Genomic DNA, 17,985 nt, shown 5'->3' with positions numbered 1-17,985 from the left:
GTAGTGTCTTCTCATAAACAGACTGGAGCTCACAGTGTGTGCTTAGGAACGTTATAAACCTGTGTCCACTTACAGCTGGGAGTCTCCAGTCCTGCTTGGAGCTTCTCCAGCCAAGACAAGATGTTCACTTCAGTGATGGACTGCTCTGGTGGGAACTGGAAAACCTGACCCCCGGCGTGGAGGTTCACCCAGACGAGAACAGGCAGCGAAGGCACGGCAGAAAAGTACGTCCTCAGGATCCCGTATCCCACTGGAGTCTTCTTCCTTTTGGGAAGAGGAGATTCAGGTTTGGGAACATAGCAACACTGAGAGCCAAGCAAGCACCAAATCCCTTGGGTAACATCCAACAAAGCCCAGTTTTGCCTGTGGGACTGTAGGAGCCTCATTGCTGGAAGTGTTCAAGGCCACGTTGGACAGGGCTTGGAGCAACCTGGGATAGTGGAAGGTGTCCCTGCCCATGGCAGGGGGTTGGAATGAGATGGTTTTTAAGGTCCCTTCCAACCCAAACCATTCCATGATTCTAAGCTCAATAAGCTCAATGCCTTAAGGAACCTACTGGCATACAACAGAGAGGGAATGGACAGGAAATTGGATGTGTAAAGAATCCTTGAGCAGGGAAAACTCCATAGGAAGGTGGGAGATGTTCTCCACCTTAAGCTTTTAAGAACAGGTGAGACTGGAGCGTGACAGGTTCCTGCAGCCCCCCGGGTCAGTCCCTGTCAGCAGGGAGAGCTGCCAGCTCCTTCCAGCCTGGCTGCTGCCACTGCCCCACAGCAGCATCAATTCCACAGGGATGGAAAGGCAGGAGCTGATGTAGAGGGCTGTGCTCAGGTGGTTCAGCCCCTGGGACTTCCCCAGGGGTGGGGATAGGATGGCAACTTCCCCAAGTGACAGAGAGTGACACTGAGAGAGAGGGACAGCAAGCTCATGAAGATGCTGAGCCCTTCTGGACCTGATGCTCCAGGTCTGAGCTGGCTCTTGCCATAGGAATGAGATCCTCTTTCTAGGATGAGGGACTTTTGACAAGGGCATGGAGGGACAGGACAAGGGGTAATGGCTTCCCACTGCCAGAGGGCAGGGTTAGATGGGATATGGGGAAGGAATTCTTCCCTGTGAGGGTGGAGAGGTCCTGGCACAGGTTGCCCAGAGAAGCTGAGGCTGCCCCATTCCTGGAAGTGTTCCAGGTTGGGTTGGACGGGGCTTGGAGCAACCTGAGAGAGTGGAAAGTGTCCCTGCCCGTGGCAGGGCAGTGGAACTGGATGACCTTTAAGGTCCCTTCCAACCCAGACCGTTCTGGGATTCTGAGACTGATTTCTTCCACTTACAGACAGGTCCCCTCCAGTTTCTTGCCCAAAGAGAGGAAGGGGATATTTTACCCCTGGCAGCAGCCTGACAGTGCCACCTTCATCATTTCATTCTCTGTGGGATTTTCCAGACTGCAGCAGCTGTTGGTCTGTGTTGGGGCTGCCCGGGAGTCCCACAGACCGGAGTTTTCAGCCGGCTCCTTGTCCCCTTCCATCCTGGCTGTCCCCAGGAGGGCCGTGCCCTGGGATGTGGCTCCCTGTGGGAGGCACTTCCTGCTCCCTCCATCTGCTGGAGTCCTCTATGGACCCCCTCAGAGGACAGGGATGCTTCTTCAGGGACAGGGACCTCATATGAGGACAAGGACACCCTACAGTGGGTTTAGACCCTCTGCAAGAATGAGGAAGCAGCAATGAAGCCCCACAAGTAGAGGGACTTCCCACATGAGACCAGGGACCCCAATGCCAGGACAAGGATCCCACAGTGATCCCCCCCAAGGACAGGGACACCACAGGACCCCCCTGAAAGGACAGAGACTCCCTATAGGGAGTTTGTCAGGGAGGGAGAACAGGGGCTGATGCGTAGGTGGGGAAGTTCCAGGGCACTCATTTCTTGTGCTTTACTGGCAAACAAATCTCCTGCTCTCTGAAAACATGTGCATTCCCCGTTAGCTCAACCCAGCCCACGCTGGACGGCTCTGCCCAGACTTCAAAGCACGTTATGATTAAGTCACCGAGGTGTCTCTGGGCTTGGGCAAAACAAAGAGAGGCTAAAAAATTAAAAATGCAACTAGGGAGGAGAGGATTATTAAAAATCCCCTTTCCTACAGCCTTCTATTTCTTAGCTCTTGGACTCATTGTTTCTTGAATATTTTTGAAGTTTGCTTTATGGGGCTTCTTCTGGCTGAACTTTCTTCTCCCAGTCAATGACCAGTCATTCCCTCTAATTGCTGGTGGAAAATCACCATAAGACATTCCAGGAGGGCAAATTTCTTTTTTTCTTTTACTCCCACGTGCAACAAAAATACAAATAACACCAGACCCAAGGTCAAGCCACTACACAACATCCTTGAGAACATTTTACTCTATCGAAAATTATTTCTGCAATCAATTAAACATTTACTAATTTCACTTTGTCAGGCAATTTTGCAGCTGCCCAGAACACAGACTGAATCATTGCTAAATGGCTTGACCTCCCAACTCATGATGATTTCAGACCCAATAATCAAATTGCCAGCTTGTGTCTTCAGTAACTGCAGCCTCAGGGTTTTTTTCCTTGCCCTGAAAACGCTCAGAGAGAGTGAACGGAAAGGAGGAGAGAGGTTTTCACACACTCACAAGTTCAACCAGCAAGCCACAAACGCCTGCTGGGGTCTTCCTTTTGCCAGCTTCAGCATTTCCTTGCTTTCCATTTGACTGATGTCACCGTCACTGAACAGGATGAGGAAGGGCTTGGTGAGCTGCAAGTACCGGGGCAGATTTTGCACGGTGATTTCGGGCTGCAAGACATCAAAACAAGAAGTTGGGGTTTATGGGGAGGAGAAAAAAAAAAAGGAGGAAATTTGACTTTCTGTCCTTACAGGAGGGGTGCAGAGGTTAAGCAAGGGTGGGATATCCAACTGGATGCTAGGATTCTGGTGCACGTTGGAGGTGAATATATCCAACGCTGCCCATCACATGTCAAGTCCAGAGGAGCAGCTGGGACAAAGGTGGGTGTGAGCAGAGGAGGGAGCAGCAAGGCCAGCTCATCCCAGATCCGTGTCTTATAGCTACAACCAGTCTTCCAAAGGCACGTGGAAAAGGCTGGGAGCAGAGCCTGCAAGAGGCCAAGCCACCACAGCAGCAGGTCAGAGACTATGAGGCCATTCCATCACCTCCAGGGTCTCCTCCCCCGAGACCACCCAGCAAACAGCAGATTTCTGCCCAGACTCCCCGATCCAAGCCATAAAACTTAAAAACAAACTCAGCAGGATGGAAGTAATGAGCAGACATGCTTGTTTTGCAGAGCTCCGCGCTGTAATCAGGGAAAAAGGACACTTTTATTCTCTTTTACTCACAAAAATGTCCAGCAGTTCATATCTGATCATCTGCACCATGTCCTGCACGCTCTGTTTGGACAAAGAGATGCCTTCCACGCTCCGACCTCCGCTCCGGGCAAGGAGGAGGGCTGGGGGGGACACGGAGTATTTACGGGATCTGGAAAAGAGGGATGGCAACAAGGATTGGCTGGAGGACTTGGACACACACCAAATGTGCTGCACACAGAGCTGGCATCCTCCTGGGGACAAGTAGGAACAGGGAAGTTCCACCCTTAGAAGTGTTTAGAGCCAGGGTGGACGGGGCTTGGAGCAACCTGGGCTAGTGGAAGGTGTCCCTGCCCGTGGCAGGGGGTGGAATGAGATGAGGTTTAAGTTCCCTTCAACCCAAACCATTCTGGGATTCTCTGAATTCTGGTGTCACGACCTTTGAAAAATTTCCAGCAGCCTTTGAAAAATAAACTAGACATGCCCCAGAAAAGCTGCTGAGGCCACTGATTTTGTCTGTCTCACCCTTCCTCTGAGCAGTGACATCTGGAGCCTCCAGGGTTGAAGTTCCTCAAACTTCCAGAAAACTGCTCTCCCATCTTGATGTCCCCCCTGCTCTTTCACTGCTCAGACTTCTCCTATTTTTGCTTTTACCACTTTCTCAGCTTTTCTTTAAAACCCTTGAACCCTGTTACCAGAAGAGCACTGAGGAACAAAGCATGAGCTACTCCCCCAAGAGTCTGTGGGTGCAGCCTGGGGATGTTTCTCTAATGTGGAGCTGGACTTCACCAAAATTTTTTGCTTGTTCACTAAGCCAAAAATTAGATCTCCTGGTGCTTATTTTGTGTGAGTTGTGTCCCTTGGATGGAGTCTGAGACCTTCTGTTTGCCTTGGTTTGGGAGGCAGAGTGAAGCCCTGAGTGGGTACCTGCACCACCCAACCTTGGAAGTGAAAAGGAAAGAGAAGTAGGAATAGAATCCAAGAATCCCGGAATGGTTTGGGTTGGAAGGGATCTTAAACACCACCTTGTTTCACCCCCTGCCATGGGCAGGGACGCCTTCCACTAGCCCAGGTTGCTCTAAGCCCTGTCCAGCCTGGCCTTGGACACTTCAAGGATGGGGCAGCCACAGCTTCTCTGGGAAACCTGTGCCAGGGCCTCACCACCCTCTGAGTTAAGGATTTTTTTAGGTCATCAGTGACAAAGCAAGTGGAGGGAACTGCAGATATTTCCATGTTGTCCAGCTCCTATGGAATTGAGCCTCTGAGAATCCTTTGAGCTGTGAGGAAGATCCTCAACTTTTCTCTGTGCTGTTTTGCAAATTAACCTCTATTTACCATTCATTAAGAGTGGCAAAACCTTAAAAAGAAAAAAATTAATTCAGGGATTTTGAACTTCCTAAAATTCCAAAGGTTTTAAAGAGATTCTCTGGCTTGGTCATGGCTGAGAGGAGGTGAGAACTCTTGCTCCCTATGTCTAGAATACATCAACTCGTTCAGCAGCCTTTGATGGGTCTGTGAGGGTGGTGAGGCCCTGGTACAGGTTGCCCAGAGAAGCTGTGGCTGCCCCTGGATCCCTGGAAGTGCCCAAGGCCAGGTTGGAGCAAACTGGTCCAGTGGAAGGTGTCCCTGCCCGTGGCAGGGGGGTGGAATGAGATGGGATTTAAGGTCCCTTCCAACCCAAACCACTCTGGGATTCTATTTCATGATTCTATAAGGAAATTTTTTATATACTGCCAGCAAACCACCAAATTCCCCAGGCAGAGCCTACCCTGAAATCCCTCCCCATCTTCCTGGTACTGAGGGGTTGTATTGTTGCCTGGGACAGCTTTCTATTTATACAGCAGAGCCATTCATTGGGTAACACGAGTCTTGCATTTAAATCAAAAACATCTGCAAACAAATGCTTGGCACAAACCTGAGGCATGGATGTGGAAATAAATAACTACCTCATTCAAAGCATTTCTTCCTCAATACCTTTTTCCCCTTCGTTGGTGACCAGCAGAGCAGGTGCCTGCTGAGCAAACAGCTTTGCTAACAACACCTTTGTGTTTCCTGCAGACCTCTTTCTCTGGAAAGAGGGGAATCAGCCCCCCATGACCTGGGAGCCACAAATATTTTCTCCTTGAGCAGAAGAATAGCTTTTCTTCTTCTTAAGAAGGGAAGTGAGCCTGGCTCTTGCATAAGGAATTCCTGTAAGTGTTTACTTTCTACTTACAGTTGAGAAGACGATCAGCTACAGTAGCTTCACCCACAAATCACGGCCAAAATCCAAATTTGGCAGAAGGAGTATCAATATAAACTGTACTAAATATTCCAGCTGAACAGGAGCAGGCTGGAGACTCCTGGAGTAGGAGCAGGGAGGTCTGTTCTTGCATGTGTCAGTGGTGAGAGAACACAGGCTTTTTCTGCTGGTACCTTGTAAGATGATCCTCCCCTCCTTTGTTTTTTCCCTTCTATCAGCTAAGCTGAGATCCTTAGGGAAGAAAAGTCTTGGGGGGTTATGATTTTGGGACCTGCCCAGTGATCTCCCATCCCAACAAGCCTGGCACTGCCTCACTTCCAAGATACAAGCATGGAGCCCAGTTTGGTTACTGGACAAGTATTCCCAAGGTATTTTTACACCACAGAAATTCCCGTGTCTCTTGAGGGAGGCATCACATCCGTAGGAAACTAATGAAAATAATTCCCTGTTGCATTACTGGCTGTTAAACCCACACTTGGAAAACAGGCCAAGGACCTTCTGGGATTTTTAACTCTGATTTGATAGCTAATTCCTCAGGGAAATGAGACGCCAGGACGAGCTGAAGATTCCCCCTGGATCTCCCTGCTTTCCTAGGCACTGAAGCATCTCTCACACTCTAATCCAAAGCACTTTGCCCCTTGCTGGAATCTTAATGACACAGTTAAGTGCTCAGATCCCATTAGCTCCAATTTGGCTTAAAGTTAGGGATGCAACTGATACTTATTCCACCAGGAGTTGGCCAAGGAAGCCTTGACTTTGCCTTCACCATGTGTGCAGGAGGAAGGCTGCTGTATTTTTCCAGCACTCTTCCTCCCAAAGCTCTGCCTGGAAATGGTGGCAACATCTTGCTCTTGCCAGGGGGAGGGACAAGGGGGGAACATCTATCAGGAAGAAAAGATCCATGGTAAGAGGATGAAAAGGTAGAGGTAGATTCCTCCCTATCCCTGGCAGGGATGCAAGTATCAGCTAGATGCAAGTGCCCACAGGGAAGCTGAGTGAGATCAAAGCTCCAAGGCAGCTCCATGGCAAGACAGCATTTATTTCCAGACTTCCAAAGCCTTTTCCTATTCCCAGACTCAATGCCCACTCCAGGCCCCTCTCCTGGCTGCTCTTGCCAACTGAGGGCAGCCATCAGAGCAAGTGAAGGGACTGCACAAAGAGGAACAATCCATCACTTGGGGATTGGCAGGGACAATCCATCACTTTTTCCTGATGGAAAGAGAAGGGCAGAGCTCTTTTTATTCCTTCACACACTGATGGTATAATTTTTACAGCCTGTTTTTTCCCTCCATAGAAGTTTGTATGAGGAACACAAACAGATCCAGGGGGGTTGGCAGGGCTGGAGCACTGAACAGGGCTGAGTGAGTTGACCACGGACAGGCTGAGAATCAGTGGCAGAACCAAGGTCACAACTCCCTTGGGATGAGTCCTGAGCAATCTCCCAGTCTCCCTACAGGACTAAGTCACTCAGCCTGGCCAGTGACACTTGCTCCAGGCACTGCCTTTCACTAAATGCAGACCAGTTTGAATAATTCCCAGGGAAAAAGAGAAGCAACTTACAAAGCCAAGCCATCATCTTCAAAATACATCCCCATCATTACGTGGCCATTTAGGATGTTTCCTGCCTCTTCAAAAGCTTCCCTGGCTGGAAAAAAAAAAAAAAAAAAAAGATAAAAATACAAGAATAAACAATAGAAAAGGAGGTGTTGAGGTTCCTCCTGGAAACCAATCGATGCCTGCGCACGTAACACCCTCCCACGGCGAACTGTCGGGAATGAAACCAGGACTAGAGGCTCATGAGAAATGGCTGCAGCTCAGGGCCACAGGCCACGGGAGGAGGAGCTGGCAGCGACCAAGGATGAGAGGAAAATTCCCATTCTGAGAAGAGGGTTTGCTCTTCAGTCGCCAGCCCTGTGTTTCCAGGATCTGCGGGGTAGAGGCACTGCTGGAAAACGAAATGTCTTTAAGGGCTTTAAGTCCGTAAGTGTTCTTAGGAACAGGAGCAATTATAAGTCTAAACAGAAATCTTATGAATCCCAGTGACCTTTGGGAAATGACAGATGGTGGCTTTACAGGAGTAGTGTTAAGAGCCCAGAGATAAACCAACCTCTCCTACGAGTGCCTTGGTTTTATCCAGTTCCTCTGAGCAGGCTGGGACTGTCATAGGATGGGGAAGGAGCAGCTTGGGGCTCTTTTGATCTGTCACAGCTGAGACTGAGAGCAGAGCCCCAGAAGGAAGCCAACTCCAGAACTGGCTTATTCCCTTATAAAACAGCCTCAGGTTTCAAAGAATCCCAGGATGGTTTGGGTTGGAAGGAACTTCAATGTTCATCTAGTCCAACCTCCTGCCATGGGCAGGGACACCTTCCACTAGCCCAGGTTGCTCCAAGCCCTGTCCAACCTGGCCGCGGTTTTCGGCAGTTGGATCCACGGGAAAGCCAAGCTTTGTGGGGACATGCAAAGCACTGTGTGTGAGCTTGTGCAATGCAGTCAGAGACCAGAGATCCAAACAGCTGCTGCCAAAGGTGGGGTGAGAACAGGGCGGATTTCAACACCACCACCACTCCTCCTCCTTTGGATTGAGCAACCGAGAGCAACCGAAAAGGCTCTTCTGACTTAGGGAGAGTGAGAAATGTCCCTCTTTGGAGAAGGCAGGTTTTTGCTGAGAATTAAGGCTCTGTCTCAGATACAGCCGTGATATATGTTGCTTTATAACTTCAGTGAGATCAGTCAGACACTAGTTGTGTTCCTCAGAACATTCACTGTCACGGCACGACGGGCCAGCCCAAGCTCCTGGGACCATTGACTCACCTCAGTAGATGGGGCCACCTCACAAATGGTCACTTTTTGGTTCTTTGACTCCACTTTTCCAGCTACACCCAAAGCCATATTTTCCATTGTGTCCCACAGGGACCATAAACTGTCATTTAAGCTATTTTCCTTTTCAAATGGAAGCTTAGACCCTTAAGGAGTGTCCCATTGAGGGTTCAGACATTGTCATAGAACCCCAGGATAGTTAGGGTTGGAAGGATCCTTAAAGTTGATCTCATTCAAGCTCCCTGCCATGGGCAGGGACACCTTCCACTAGACCAGGTTGCTCCAAGCCCTGTCCAACCTGCCCTTGAGTAATGCCAGGGATGGGGCAGCCACAGCTTCTCTGGGCAACCTGTGCCAGGGCCTCACCACCCTCACACTCAAGAAGAATTCCCTCCCAATATCTCATCTCACCCTGTCCTCTGTCAGTTTGAATCCATTCCCCCTTGTCCTGTCCTTCCATCCCTTGTCCCAGGTTCCTCTCCAGCTCTCCTGGAGCCCCTTTAGGCCCTGGAAGGGGCTCTCAGGTCTCCCTGGAGCCTTCTCTTCTCCAGGTGAACACCCCCAGCTCTCCCAGCCTGGCTCCAGAGCAGAAGGTTTCCAGCCCTTGGAGTATCTCCATGGCCTCCTGTGACTTGCTCCAACAGGTCCGTGTGCTTAGTAGGAAACAACACACATACAACACAGCTGGTGACAGAGTTTGGCTGGTTCATCTTGAGATACACAGAAACCACTCTTGATTAGGTTTGAAGTTGGTTTCCAGCTCTTTTGGTCTTTGGTTACCTGATTTAATTAGTGCTGAAGGAAAAGTTCACATCCCAGGTTCCTCCAAGGAGCAGGTCTAGAGGCTTTAAATCCTCCCTGGAGACATAAGCTCGTATTGAAGTGCCTGGAGCAGCTCTGGCTGCTGGAATTCTCTTCTAAATAAGGACAACCTTCAGCAGAATCCAGGCTTACTCCTTTCATCAGGGTCATTCCTGATGAGATCCTCGTTCCCTCTCACAGTTCCAAATTGTCCCATATTTTGGGGGCTGTGCCAGACCCAGAGCCACACACCAGGCTGTATTTCTGCACAGCTCACAGCAACAGTCCCTCAGCTCTGTGCCAGAAACCCTCCAGATTCACAAAGAAGATGCACTTCTAAAGAATCTATTTCAATACTTCCTAGGAAATTAGTCCCTCTGAGAGCCCTGTTGCAAGGCCCTGTGGCACCTGATCAGGCACTGCAGCACATTCCTTGAGCTGGAATCCCAGCTGCCTTCCACGACGCTGCTGTGAATTGCAGGAGCACAACCTCACTGATTTGGGAACAAGCAGGAACAAAGCTGCCACATGAGGAGGGGTCTAAAATCCCTGCAGAGTTTTGGGAGACAGGATCTGAGCACCTCCCCTTATCCCTCTGGAAGGAGGAATCTCCTGACCATGCTCTCCAGCAGCACCTGGAGCATCTCTCACTCCTTGAACACTTGGCTTCCACTGATGCTGCCAAGCCCTGTGAGGCGCCAGAGCAGTGCAGGACACAGGTTTATTTTTAAATATTTGCCACAGGGTTTAGGACAGAGTCTTACTTCCAAGGACCTCCCAGTTTCTGCACAGAAAACAAACTGCTCCTCTAAAAATTCTGCAAGTTTCCAGGAAAACGCTCGTTCGTTGCCCTCGTAATACCACTCCCCTCTTCCTAATAAATATTAATTATGATTTTTCCCACAAGCCTCTTTTAGCTCAGACCCACCAAAGGGCTTCTTAACATAGTCCTCGTGCTAAGGGTTGGAAAAAATCCAGGGATTTATTTAGCTGAACATCTCTGTCTCAGTTAACTAGAAATGGCAACGACCTGGTGCCATCGCCGGTGCAGGACAGAGCAGGAATTCTTGCCGTGAGAAAACGACTGGAAATTCCAGAGAAGCCCGCAGGTTGATAAGAGGAGCAGTGTGGTTTTCCCGACTCCAGCCTGGTTTGGTGCCTGAACAGCTGGCTCCAGTTTTCTGCTCCCTCAGGCCATTCTGCGGGAGGCTCCAACACCCCCCCGGGTTATGGGAGGAGAACACTTCCCGAATTTCATCTCCCTTGGCACCTGCGGCTGAGTTACCCCAGATTGCGGATGCCGTTCCGGATTGTAGATGGATATGCCCTGGGGGAAGAGGGAAAGAGCTGCCTGGAAACCTTTAATGCTCTTGTCTGCACAGGAGGAAATGAACAACTTCTATAGAGAATCCCAGAACGGCTTGAGTTGGAAGTGGCTTGAATGATCATCCAGCTCCAACCCCCTGCCATGGGCAGGGACACCTTCCACTAGACCAGGTTGATCCAAGCCCCGTCCAACCTGGCCTTGGACACTTCCAGGGATCCAGGGGCAGCCACAGCTTCTCTGGGCAACCTGTGCCAGGGCCTCACTCTGCAGAGCTGGGACCTTCCCACCCCACGGCCTCTCAGTTGCCAGCTTCCCCCAGGAATCACTGCCTTGAAAAAAGGAGAACTTTCTGATCCTGCTTAAGATCAAACTTTCAGACTGTTTTTTATTTTAAAGCTCCGTTGTGCCTCTGAACTTTGGTTTAATGCAAACCAAGCTACTTTCTCACGTGAGGGGCTCCAGAGGGAATCCACTGTGCCCAGAGATAAGAACAAAATAGAATGTCTGGAACCAACTGGAAAACACTTGGGCTGTGCTCACTGAGCCAGCTGACAGCTAATTCCCTACTTTCTTCAGGACCATCTGTGTGTATGTATGGCCAGTCTTCGCGAACGAAGATTTGGGAAGGGACCATCTAATCTGGTAAATATAGCAGAAAATCTTACTGATCCCAAAAAACCCTTTAGTCCAGCCCAGAGAACCTGTGGCTGCCCCATCTCTAGAAGTGTCCAAGGCCAGGTTGGACGGGGCTTGGAGCAACCTGGGATAGTGGAAGGTGTCCATGCCCATGGCAGGGGGCAGGAAAAAATGATCCTTAAAATCCCTTCCAACCCAAACCATCCCATAATTCTATAATTTGCCTGAAACACGACACAATGTTCCCTTTCCAGACTGACTTTATTCCCTCGCCCTTATCATATATGATTGTCACATGAAAAATCACCGCAGCTCTGGGATCCATTTCCCTATTTTTGCAAAGGGCTGTGGAAACCCAGTGGAACCTGGACCACAGCTATGGCAGGGAAGGGGTGATACTGGAGCCCATCCCAGTGACTCAGAGCAGGCAGGGCAGGGAGAGTGTCACTGCTCCAAGTTTCAGCCACTGCCCAGGACTGCACTGACCGAGACTACAGAGTGAGACAAATCCAAACAAGTTCAGGACGCTCCTTCCAGCAGCTCTGCTTTGCATTTCTGTGTCCACCTATTTCAAAATTCACAACTGGATTTCACTGGGTTATTCACATTTCACTCCTTCTGAGGCAGGAAATCTGTATTTCACCTTACTGCTGTTTTGGTTTTAAAAAAGTAAAGGTTTCGGATTGTGTGTTGAAGAACTGGGATCACCCCATTTTCAGGAGGAATCAGCAAGATAACTATGAATCCAAGAGTAGAAAGGGCTTTCTTTAAGGAAGAATGTGCTGTGACATGTTGTACATGGACTACAGGAAGAGGCTGATGGATCTGGGCTAAGTCAGAGGCCAAGAGGGAATTTAATGCCAGCCTACAACTATTTTGAAGGGACTCACAGAGAGGACAGAGCCAAACTCTTCAGGGTAAGGAGCAGGAGATACAACAGGGACAGATTGCTGGGAAGTTATTACTCCCACACTGGATGTAGTAAACACACTTGGCAGCTGAATGTCCTCTGAGTAAGGTATGGACCCCAGGTCCCCCATCTGGAATGACCTGCAATCCTCTCCTTGTAAAGCTAGAAAGGGTAGTGCCAGGCAGGCTGTGTTGTGAACTTCCAAGCAACCTGGAAGCATCCCTCTCCCACCAGGAATGAAGCTGAAGAGTGCTTAACCCACAAACACCACACCAACCTTCACTTGTGGCTGTGCTAAACACTCCCAGAAGGGAAGTGTGGTGATGGGATGACAGCTCAGGTGGAAACTCTCCTCTTAAATATCCTTCTGCTTCGTCCATCGTGGCCAGTTTCAATGGGCAGGAAACTCGGCTCCTATGGAAAGGCAGAGGAAAAATGTGGGTCTTTGGGAGGAAGAGACAAAAGGGCAGCCTCAATCCAACAGGGCCCCCAGCCCAATGTGACAACTGTCATGCCTCAATAGAGACAAAAATCAGTCATCTGGGAAGGGAGGACAGACAGAGAAAGGCACTGGCGCTGATTAGGAGGAAGAGAGAACAGCCCTGAGCCACTCTGGTTGCTGTGAGATCTTTGGGATCCCCATTAAAAATAACAGAGAAGGAATTCTAGAAAAAAAAAAAACAAACAAAAAAGGGGGACAGTGACAACAGAAGGAAAAGCACAAAAAGTTATTAGATTAATTTCCAAACCAGGTCTATAATCAGATATGGCATTATTTTTCCAAGAGGGATTTCCATTATACAGATCATGAAGTGGATCTGGCAGATCTCCCCATGTGGGGACTCCTCACTTACAGGATAATGAAGCTGGTGAGCTCTTCAGTTCCCCACATGCCATCATATGTCACTGACTTCTCTCCCTTCCCATAAATCTTGATGGTGGGAAACTGGGTGACATTCTCCTGGGTGCAAATTCCAGGCCAGTCCCAGCAGTTCACCCGGGAGAGCAAAACCCCAGGAGTTCCTAGAGTGGAAAATAAATACTTATGAATAATATGAAAACCTAAAAGTAATGATAAATTGGTGTGAAAATAGAGGTTTTCACTGGCTCATTTGGATATTATTGCATATATTTGTAATAATGCTCTGAGAAATCTCAAAATCCAGCCCTGGATACACAATCCCTTTGAGTACAGGACATCTCCCTCTTGAAATCAGTCATGGATATGCCTGACACTTTTTGGCCACAGTAGTAATTATTTCCAGGCTGTGAATCTATTAAATATCCTATCAGGTATGGACAGATCCAAACAACAGAGAGAATGATCTCAGGGAAGTGAGAGGTTGTACTTCTCAGAAAGAAATTCCCAGAGACATTCACATCTAGCTGGTAACTCAAAGGGACACCACAGAATCCTGAGGCAACTGTCTGGGAGCATAAAGTAAGGAAAGGCACTGGAAATACCTCAGGAATAAGGCCAAGAGGAGAAACAATACAGGTTCTCATTTACAGAAAGAGGGAAGATGAAGCTTGGCATGGAAGAGGATGATGCAGTCAAGGTTTTTTCACTTATTAAGGTGCTCAGTGGTGAAAAATGTCTGTTCTACCTCAAGCACAAAGCCAAACACACACAGAGAGGTCAGAGGGGATGTAAGAAAGGCAGATGGAATAAAACAGTTTGGTGCCATTCCCCCCATCCTGTGCTCTCAGGCACATGGTGGGATTCTTGGGGTTATCCTGTGCAGAGCCAGGAGTTGAACTTGATCCCTGTGGATCCCTTCCAACTCAGGATTTTGTGGGATTCCATGGCAGCCATTCATCTCCCAGCCACCACCAGACACCTGTCTGACCTTAAGAGAGGGGTCTGACAAATAAGGGAGAGGGAAAGGAAGAGCACGTGGGAATTACAGGGCAGTCAGTCCAGCTGTGGCTCCTGGGAAAAGTCCTAAAAAAGTGATAATCTCAAGGGATTGGTGAGCAGTGAAATAAAGGAAGGTTGGTTCCCTGTCTGCTCTCCATAAGCCCAAGACTTCTGCAACTCCAGCATGTCCTTCATCCCAGATTCATGGAGTCACAGAATGGTTTGGGTTGGAAGGAACATTAAAGCTCATCTCATTCCAACCCCCTGCCATGGCCAGGGACACCTTCCACCAGACCAAGTTTCTCCAAGCCCCATCCAACCTGGCCTGGAACACTTCCAGGGATCTTTCTTTCATCTTCAGGCTGGGTGAAGACCAGCAAATGCTGCTGCTGCTCCATGGCTAAGCCTGGCCTAACCCAGCCAGGTGAACCATCACCAGCTTCACTCCCTCCCCCTCCTTGGCTTCCAGCTTCCCCTGATCTACCTCCCACCCACTCACAGCCCTGGCCAAGGACAGCCAGGCTCTGTGCAGTCGTCCATTCCCACTGCAGGAATGATTATCTCAAAAATCTTCACTCCTTCCCTAAACTTCTTTGAACAGGATTCAACAGCTACACACGGGAAAGATGGGATGAAACCTAGAGACAAGTACACACATGGATGTAGACCAGTGTCCTTCAGAAACCAGGGCTGGGGCAGGTGATGAGGATTTCCCAACAGATCAAACCAGCCAGGCTTTCTTCTCTCCCTGTTCTGGGTTTGATCCTGATCACTGTTTTCATCAAAGGCCTGGCTGATGGAATAAAACATATCCAATCTCCAAACGATCCAAAGCCCAGAGGGGCAGAAAGCAATTTGAAGGGCAAAGTGTAAGGACAGCAGCATTCCATGAGGAGAAGCAGGATGCACAGATACCATCAGTGCTGCAGAAAAGGGGTGAACTCCCAACAGCATCTGAAAGGCATGGGAGGAAAACTGAGTTTTTCTGTCCTGGAGAAACCTCTGCTGAGCCCAGCGAGCCAGGCTGGGAAACACTTTTTTGGAAAGGCTTAAGCAAATGAGAATCTGGAGAGGTTTGGAAGACATGCCTGCTGAGGAAAAAACCAAAGAAGTTTTGACTTGAAACTGCCAGGAAGAAAGAAACAATAAAATCTAACAGTACATAAAATCTGCTCTGGAGGGGACAGTGAGATCAAGGACAAGCAATAACCCACTCCCAGGTGGGGAGGTTTGGCCAAATATCAAAACAAGCTACTGAAAACCAAACACAGCTGAGTGTTGCACAACTTCTTGTTGCCCAGAGACTGGACTCCCCATCCCTGGAAGTGTGTCCAGGCTGGGTTGGACGGGACTTGGAGCAACCTGGGCTTGTGGAAGGCATTGCATCCATGGCAGGGTGCAATGAGATGGGCTTTAAGGTCCCTTCCAACCCAAATCATTCTGTGATTCCATGAGTATTTTTGGCAGAGAAGCTGTGGAAGGGTTTTAATGGTGTGTCCAGCCCTGTGGTCACCGCTGGGTGGGAAGAAAGGTGAAAGAGGAACACAAAATCCCCCTGTCCTGTGATTTTTGGTGCTGCTAAACCCAGCAACAGCGAGAACCTCTGTCCAAGGGGTCTTAGAAAACCAGAACAAGACAAATCATCAATATTATAAGGAATGAGAGAAAACAAGAATCCCAGAAACTTCTAATCCTTTGGAAGGCAGGACTGGCATGGTGCTGGAGTGTGTCCAGAGAAGGAAACGGAGCTGGGGAAGGTTTGGAGCACCAGGAGTGGCTGAGGGAGCTGAGGGGGCTCAGCCTGCAGAAAAGGAGGCTCGGGGGGGACCTTCTGGCTCTGCAACCCCCTGACAGGAGGGGGGAGCCGGGGGGGTTGTTGGGCTCTGCTCCCAGGGAACAAGGGACAGGAGGAGAGGGAACGGCCTCGGGCTGCACCAGGGGAAGTTTAGATTGGATATTTGGGGAAATTTCTTCCTCAAAAGGGCTGTCCAGCCCTGGCACATCTGCCCAGGGCAGTGGTGGAGTCCCCACCCCTGGAGGGATTTCAAAGCCCTGTGGAGGTGGTACTTGGGGACATGGGTCAGTGGTGGCCTTGACAGTGCTGGGGGAATGGTAAGACTTGATGATTTCAAGGTCTTTTCCAACCTAAACAATTCCACAGTTGTATTAAAAAAACAGCTCATCTGAAGAGCTGGTCCAAAGGCTACCAGATGAAAAAGAAGTTATGTGCTGAAGTGCTGCACTTCAAGAGGACGAATCCAACATGGAATGGGAAACAACTGCCCGGAAAACATCACACAGTGGTCTCCTAAATCCTCACTTCAGATTTAGGCTCCATGGATACACATTGCTAAATCATGCAGGTGATTTTCATGCCTTTGAGCTACAACTTCACCCTGTGTCTTTGGAATTCACTGGTCAAGAAGACCTCACAAGCACAGAGGAGGGAAGCAGAACCATTTTTCACTACAATATGTTGCTCTTCTTAGATGTTGGTTTCTTCTCTTCTTTGCAAAAAAAAGGCCAATGATACACCTAAGAAATGCTCAGCACTGTCTCACCTTCACAGCCTCTTGGCTCAAGGGTCCTGCTTCCAAAAAATTCCCATCTTGCAACAGCAAACCAGAGCTGCAGGAGCCCCAGCTGCACTGGGAATGGCCCGTTCTTGCTCCAAGGGTAGAAAATGTGCTCAGCTCAGCTAAACTGAGGGAGAACAAAAGAGAGAACATTTTGGGGCTGTAAACTTCACTTTGTGATGATCTGCTGAACATCTGTTATGGGATGATTCACGGGGTCATTCCAGTCTCCAGCCTCCTCCATTCCCGTGCCTTGGTCCCATATGGCCTGTTCTCAGTGCCACTTTGCACAAGGAACTGGGATCAAAAGCAGGACCTGGTTCTGCAACTCATAACGTGCCTCAAGCTGGGGTGACTCATGCCTCAGACAGCTGGTCCTCCCAGCTCTTGGGAAGAAAGCTCCACCCTGGAGAGCAGGCAGGAATACCAGCACTCCTGGGGAGCTGTGAGACTGCCCCAAGCCATACCCTGTGTTTTATTCTCAGTCCTGCACAGCTCAAGGTCTTCTGCCTGATCCAGACTTCTGTCCTTGGATCCCAGCCATCTCTGAGAGCCCAGGGACCACCATCCTTTGAGGTCTTCCAGCTCCTCTGGGAGCTGGTCCTCCCAGTTCCCTGGGGGTCCCTCAGCAGTAGAGACAAAGGATCTCCAGATCCACTAACACAACCGTGCTCCATCCCCTCTGAGGTCGTGGCACAGAAAGCAAACTGGAGTCATTCCATAGGTCACAATCTGGCCTAGGAGTGTTTGGTGAGACCTAACTGATCACAGAGGAAAGGCCCTGACCCCAACCAGTTCATCTGTTTGTGGCTGGTTTGTTATCAAGTGACTCAAGAAACCCGGGGTGAAATCCCGGCCGTGCAGAATCTGCCCAGGTTTGGCCACTGGCTCGGGATGGGGCTGAGTTTTATCCATGGACTTTCCATGTTGCTCCTCCAGCTGGTCTGGCTGCTGAGGAGTCCAAAAGAAACCCCAAACCATCAACAACCATAATATTTCTAACAACAATAACAACAGCCCCTCCTGACCCTTCCTGTTTATTCCCGGGATTTCAGTCCAGATCAAAGCTGCTGGTGACTTTCCCTCCATGCAAACTGTGGATGCAGAACTGCTTTCATCCAAACCACAGCACTGTCCACAGCATTCCCAGGAGGGTTTCTTGGAAGCCTATCCCACTGCATCTGCTTCCCAGAAAATTGGCTGTGTCCTCTGCAGACTCCATCCACATCCCCACTGCTGAATCCTCTGCAGGACACAGTGTCCAGCCCCAGGGGAGTTCTATCACCAGGAAAAATGAGCCTTGATGGAGAAGAAAAACCAGGAGAAGGCACCAGGCACCTCCAGAGGTGCTGGAACAGCTCTTACATCCTTGCAACTTCCCTGCTGTGCTGCAGGGAGTTGGGAATGAAGCCACCTCAGTGTCCCCTACAGCCCAGGGGAGAAAGAGGCACTCCTGAAAAAGATCCAGCTCATGTAAGAACCCACTTCTC

At 49.5% G+C, this 17,985-nt stretch overlaps 2 protein-coding genes across 4 annotated transcripts in view; both read right to left on the bottom strand.

Moving 5' to 3' along the window:
• The window catches only part of LOC116788859 (maestro heat-like repeat-containing protein family member 6), a 946,858-nt gene that overhangs the window by 647,581 nt on the left and 281,292 nt on the right, over positions 1 to 17,985 (bottom strand). The gene's annotated exons all lie outside the window — the stretch shown is intronic.
• The window catches only part of TXNDC16 (thioredoxin domain containing 16), a 46,620-nt gene that overhangs the window by 3,579 nt on the left and 25,056 nt on the right, over positions 1 to 17,985 (bottom strand). For all 3 annotated transcript variants that reach the window (XM_032692049.1, XM_032692048.1, XM_032692050.1), the window contains exons 15-20: positions 12,913 to 13,081; positions 12,336 to 12,472; positions 7,128 to 7,212; positions 3,359 to 3,497; positions 2,640 to 2,800; positions 74 to 264 (exon numbers count right to left, since the gene is read on the bottom strand). In XM_032692049.1, coding sequence (XP_032547940.1) covers positions 74 to 264; positions 2,640 to 2,800; positions 3,359 to 3,497; positions 7,128 to 7,212; positions 12,336 to 12,472; positions 12,913 to 13,081 — 882 coding nt within the window. The remainder of the gene's footprint in view (positions 1 to 73; positions 265 to 2,639; positions 2,801 to 3,358; positions 3,498 to 7,127; positions 7,213 to 12,335; positions 12,473 to 12,912; positions 13,082 to 17,985) is intronic.

The sequence above is a fragment of the Chiroxiphia lanceolata genome, chromosome 6 (assembly GCF_009829145.1).
Source record: "Chiroxiphia lanceolata isolate bChiLan1 chromosome 6, bChiLan1.pri, whole genome shotgun sequence".
NCBI classification, from domain to species: domain Eukaryota; kingdom Metazoa; phylum Chordata; class Aves; order Passeriformes; family Pipridae; genus Chiroxiphia; species Chiroxiphia lanceolata.
The sequence above is the reverse complement of the archived record's forward strand: the minus strand, read 5'-3'. Positions and strand labels throughout refer to the sequence as shown.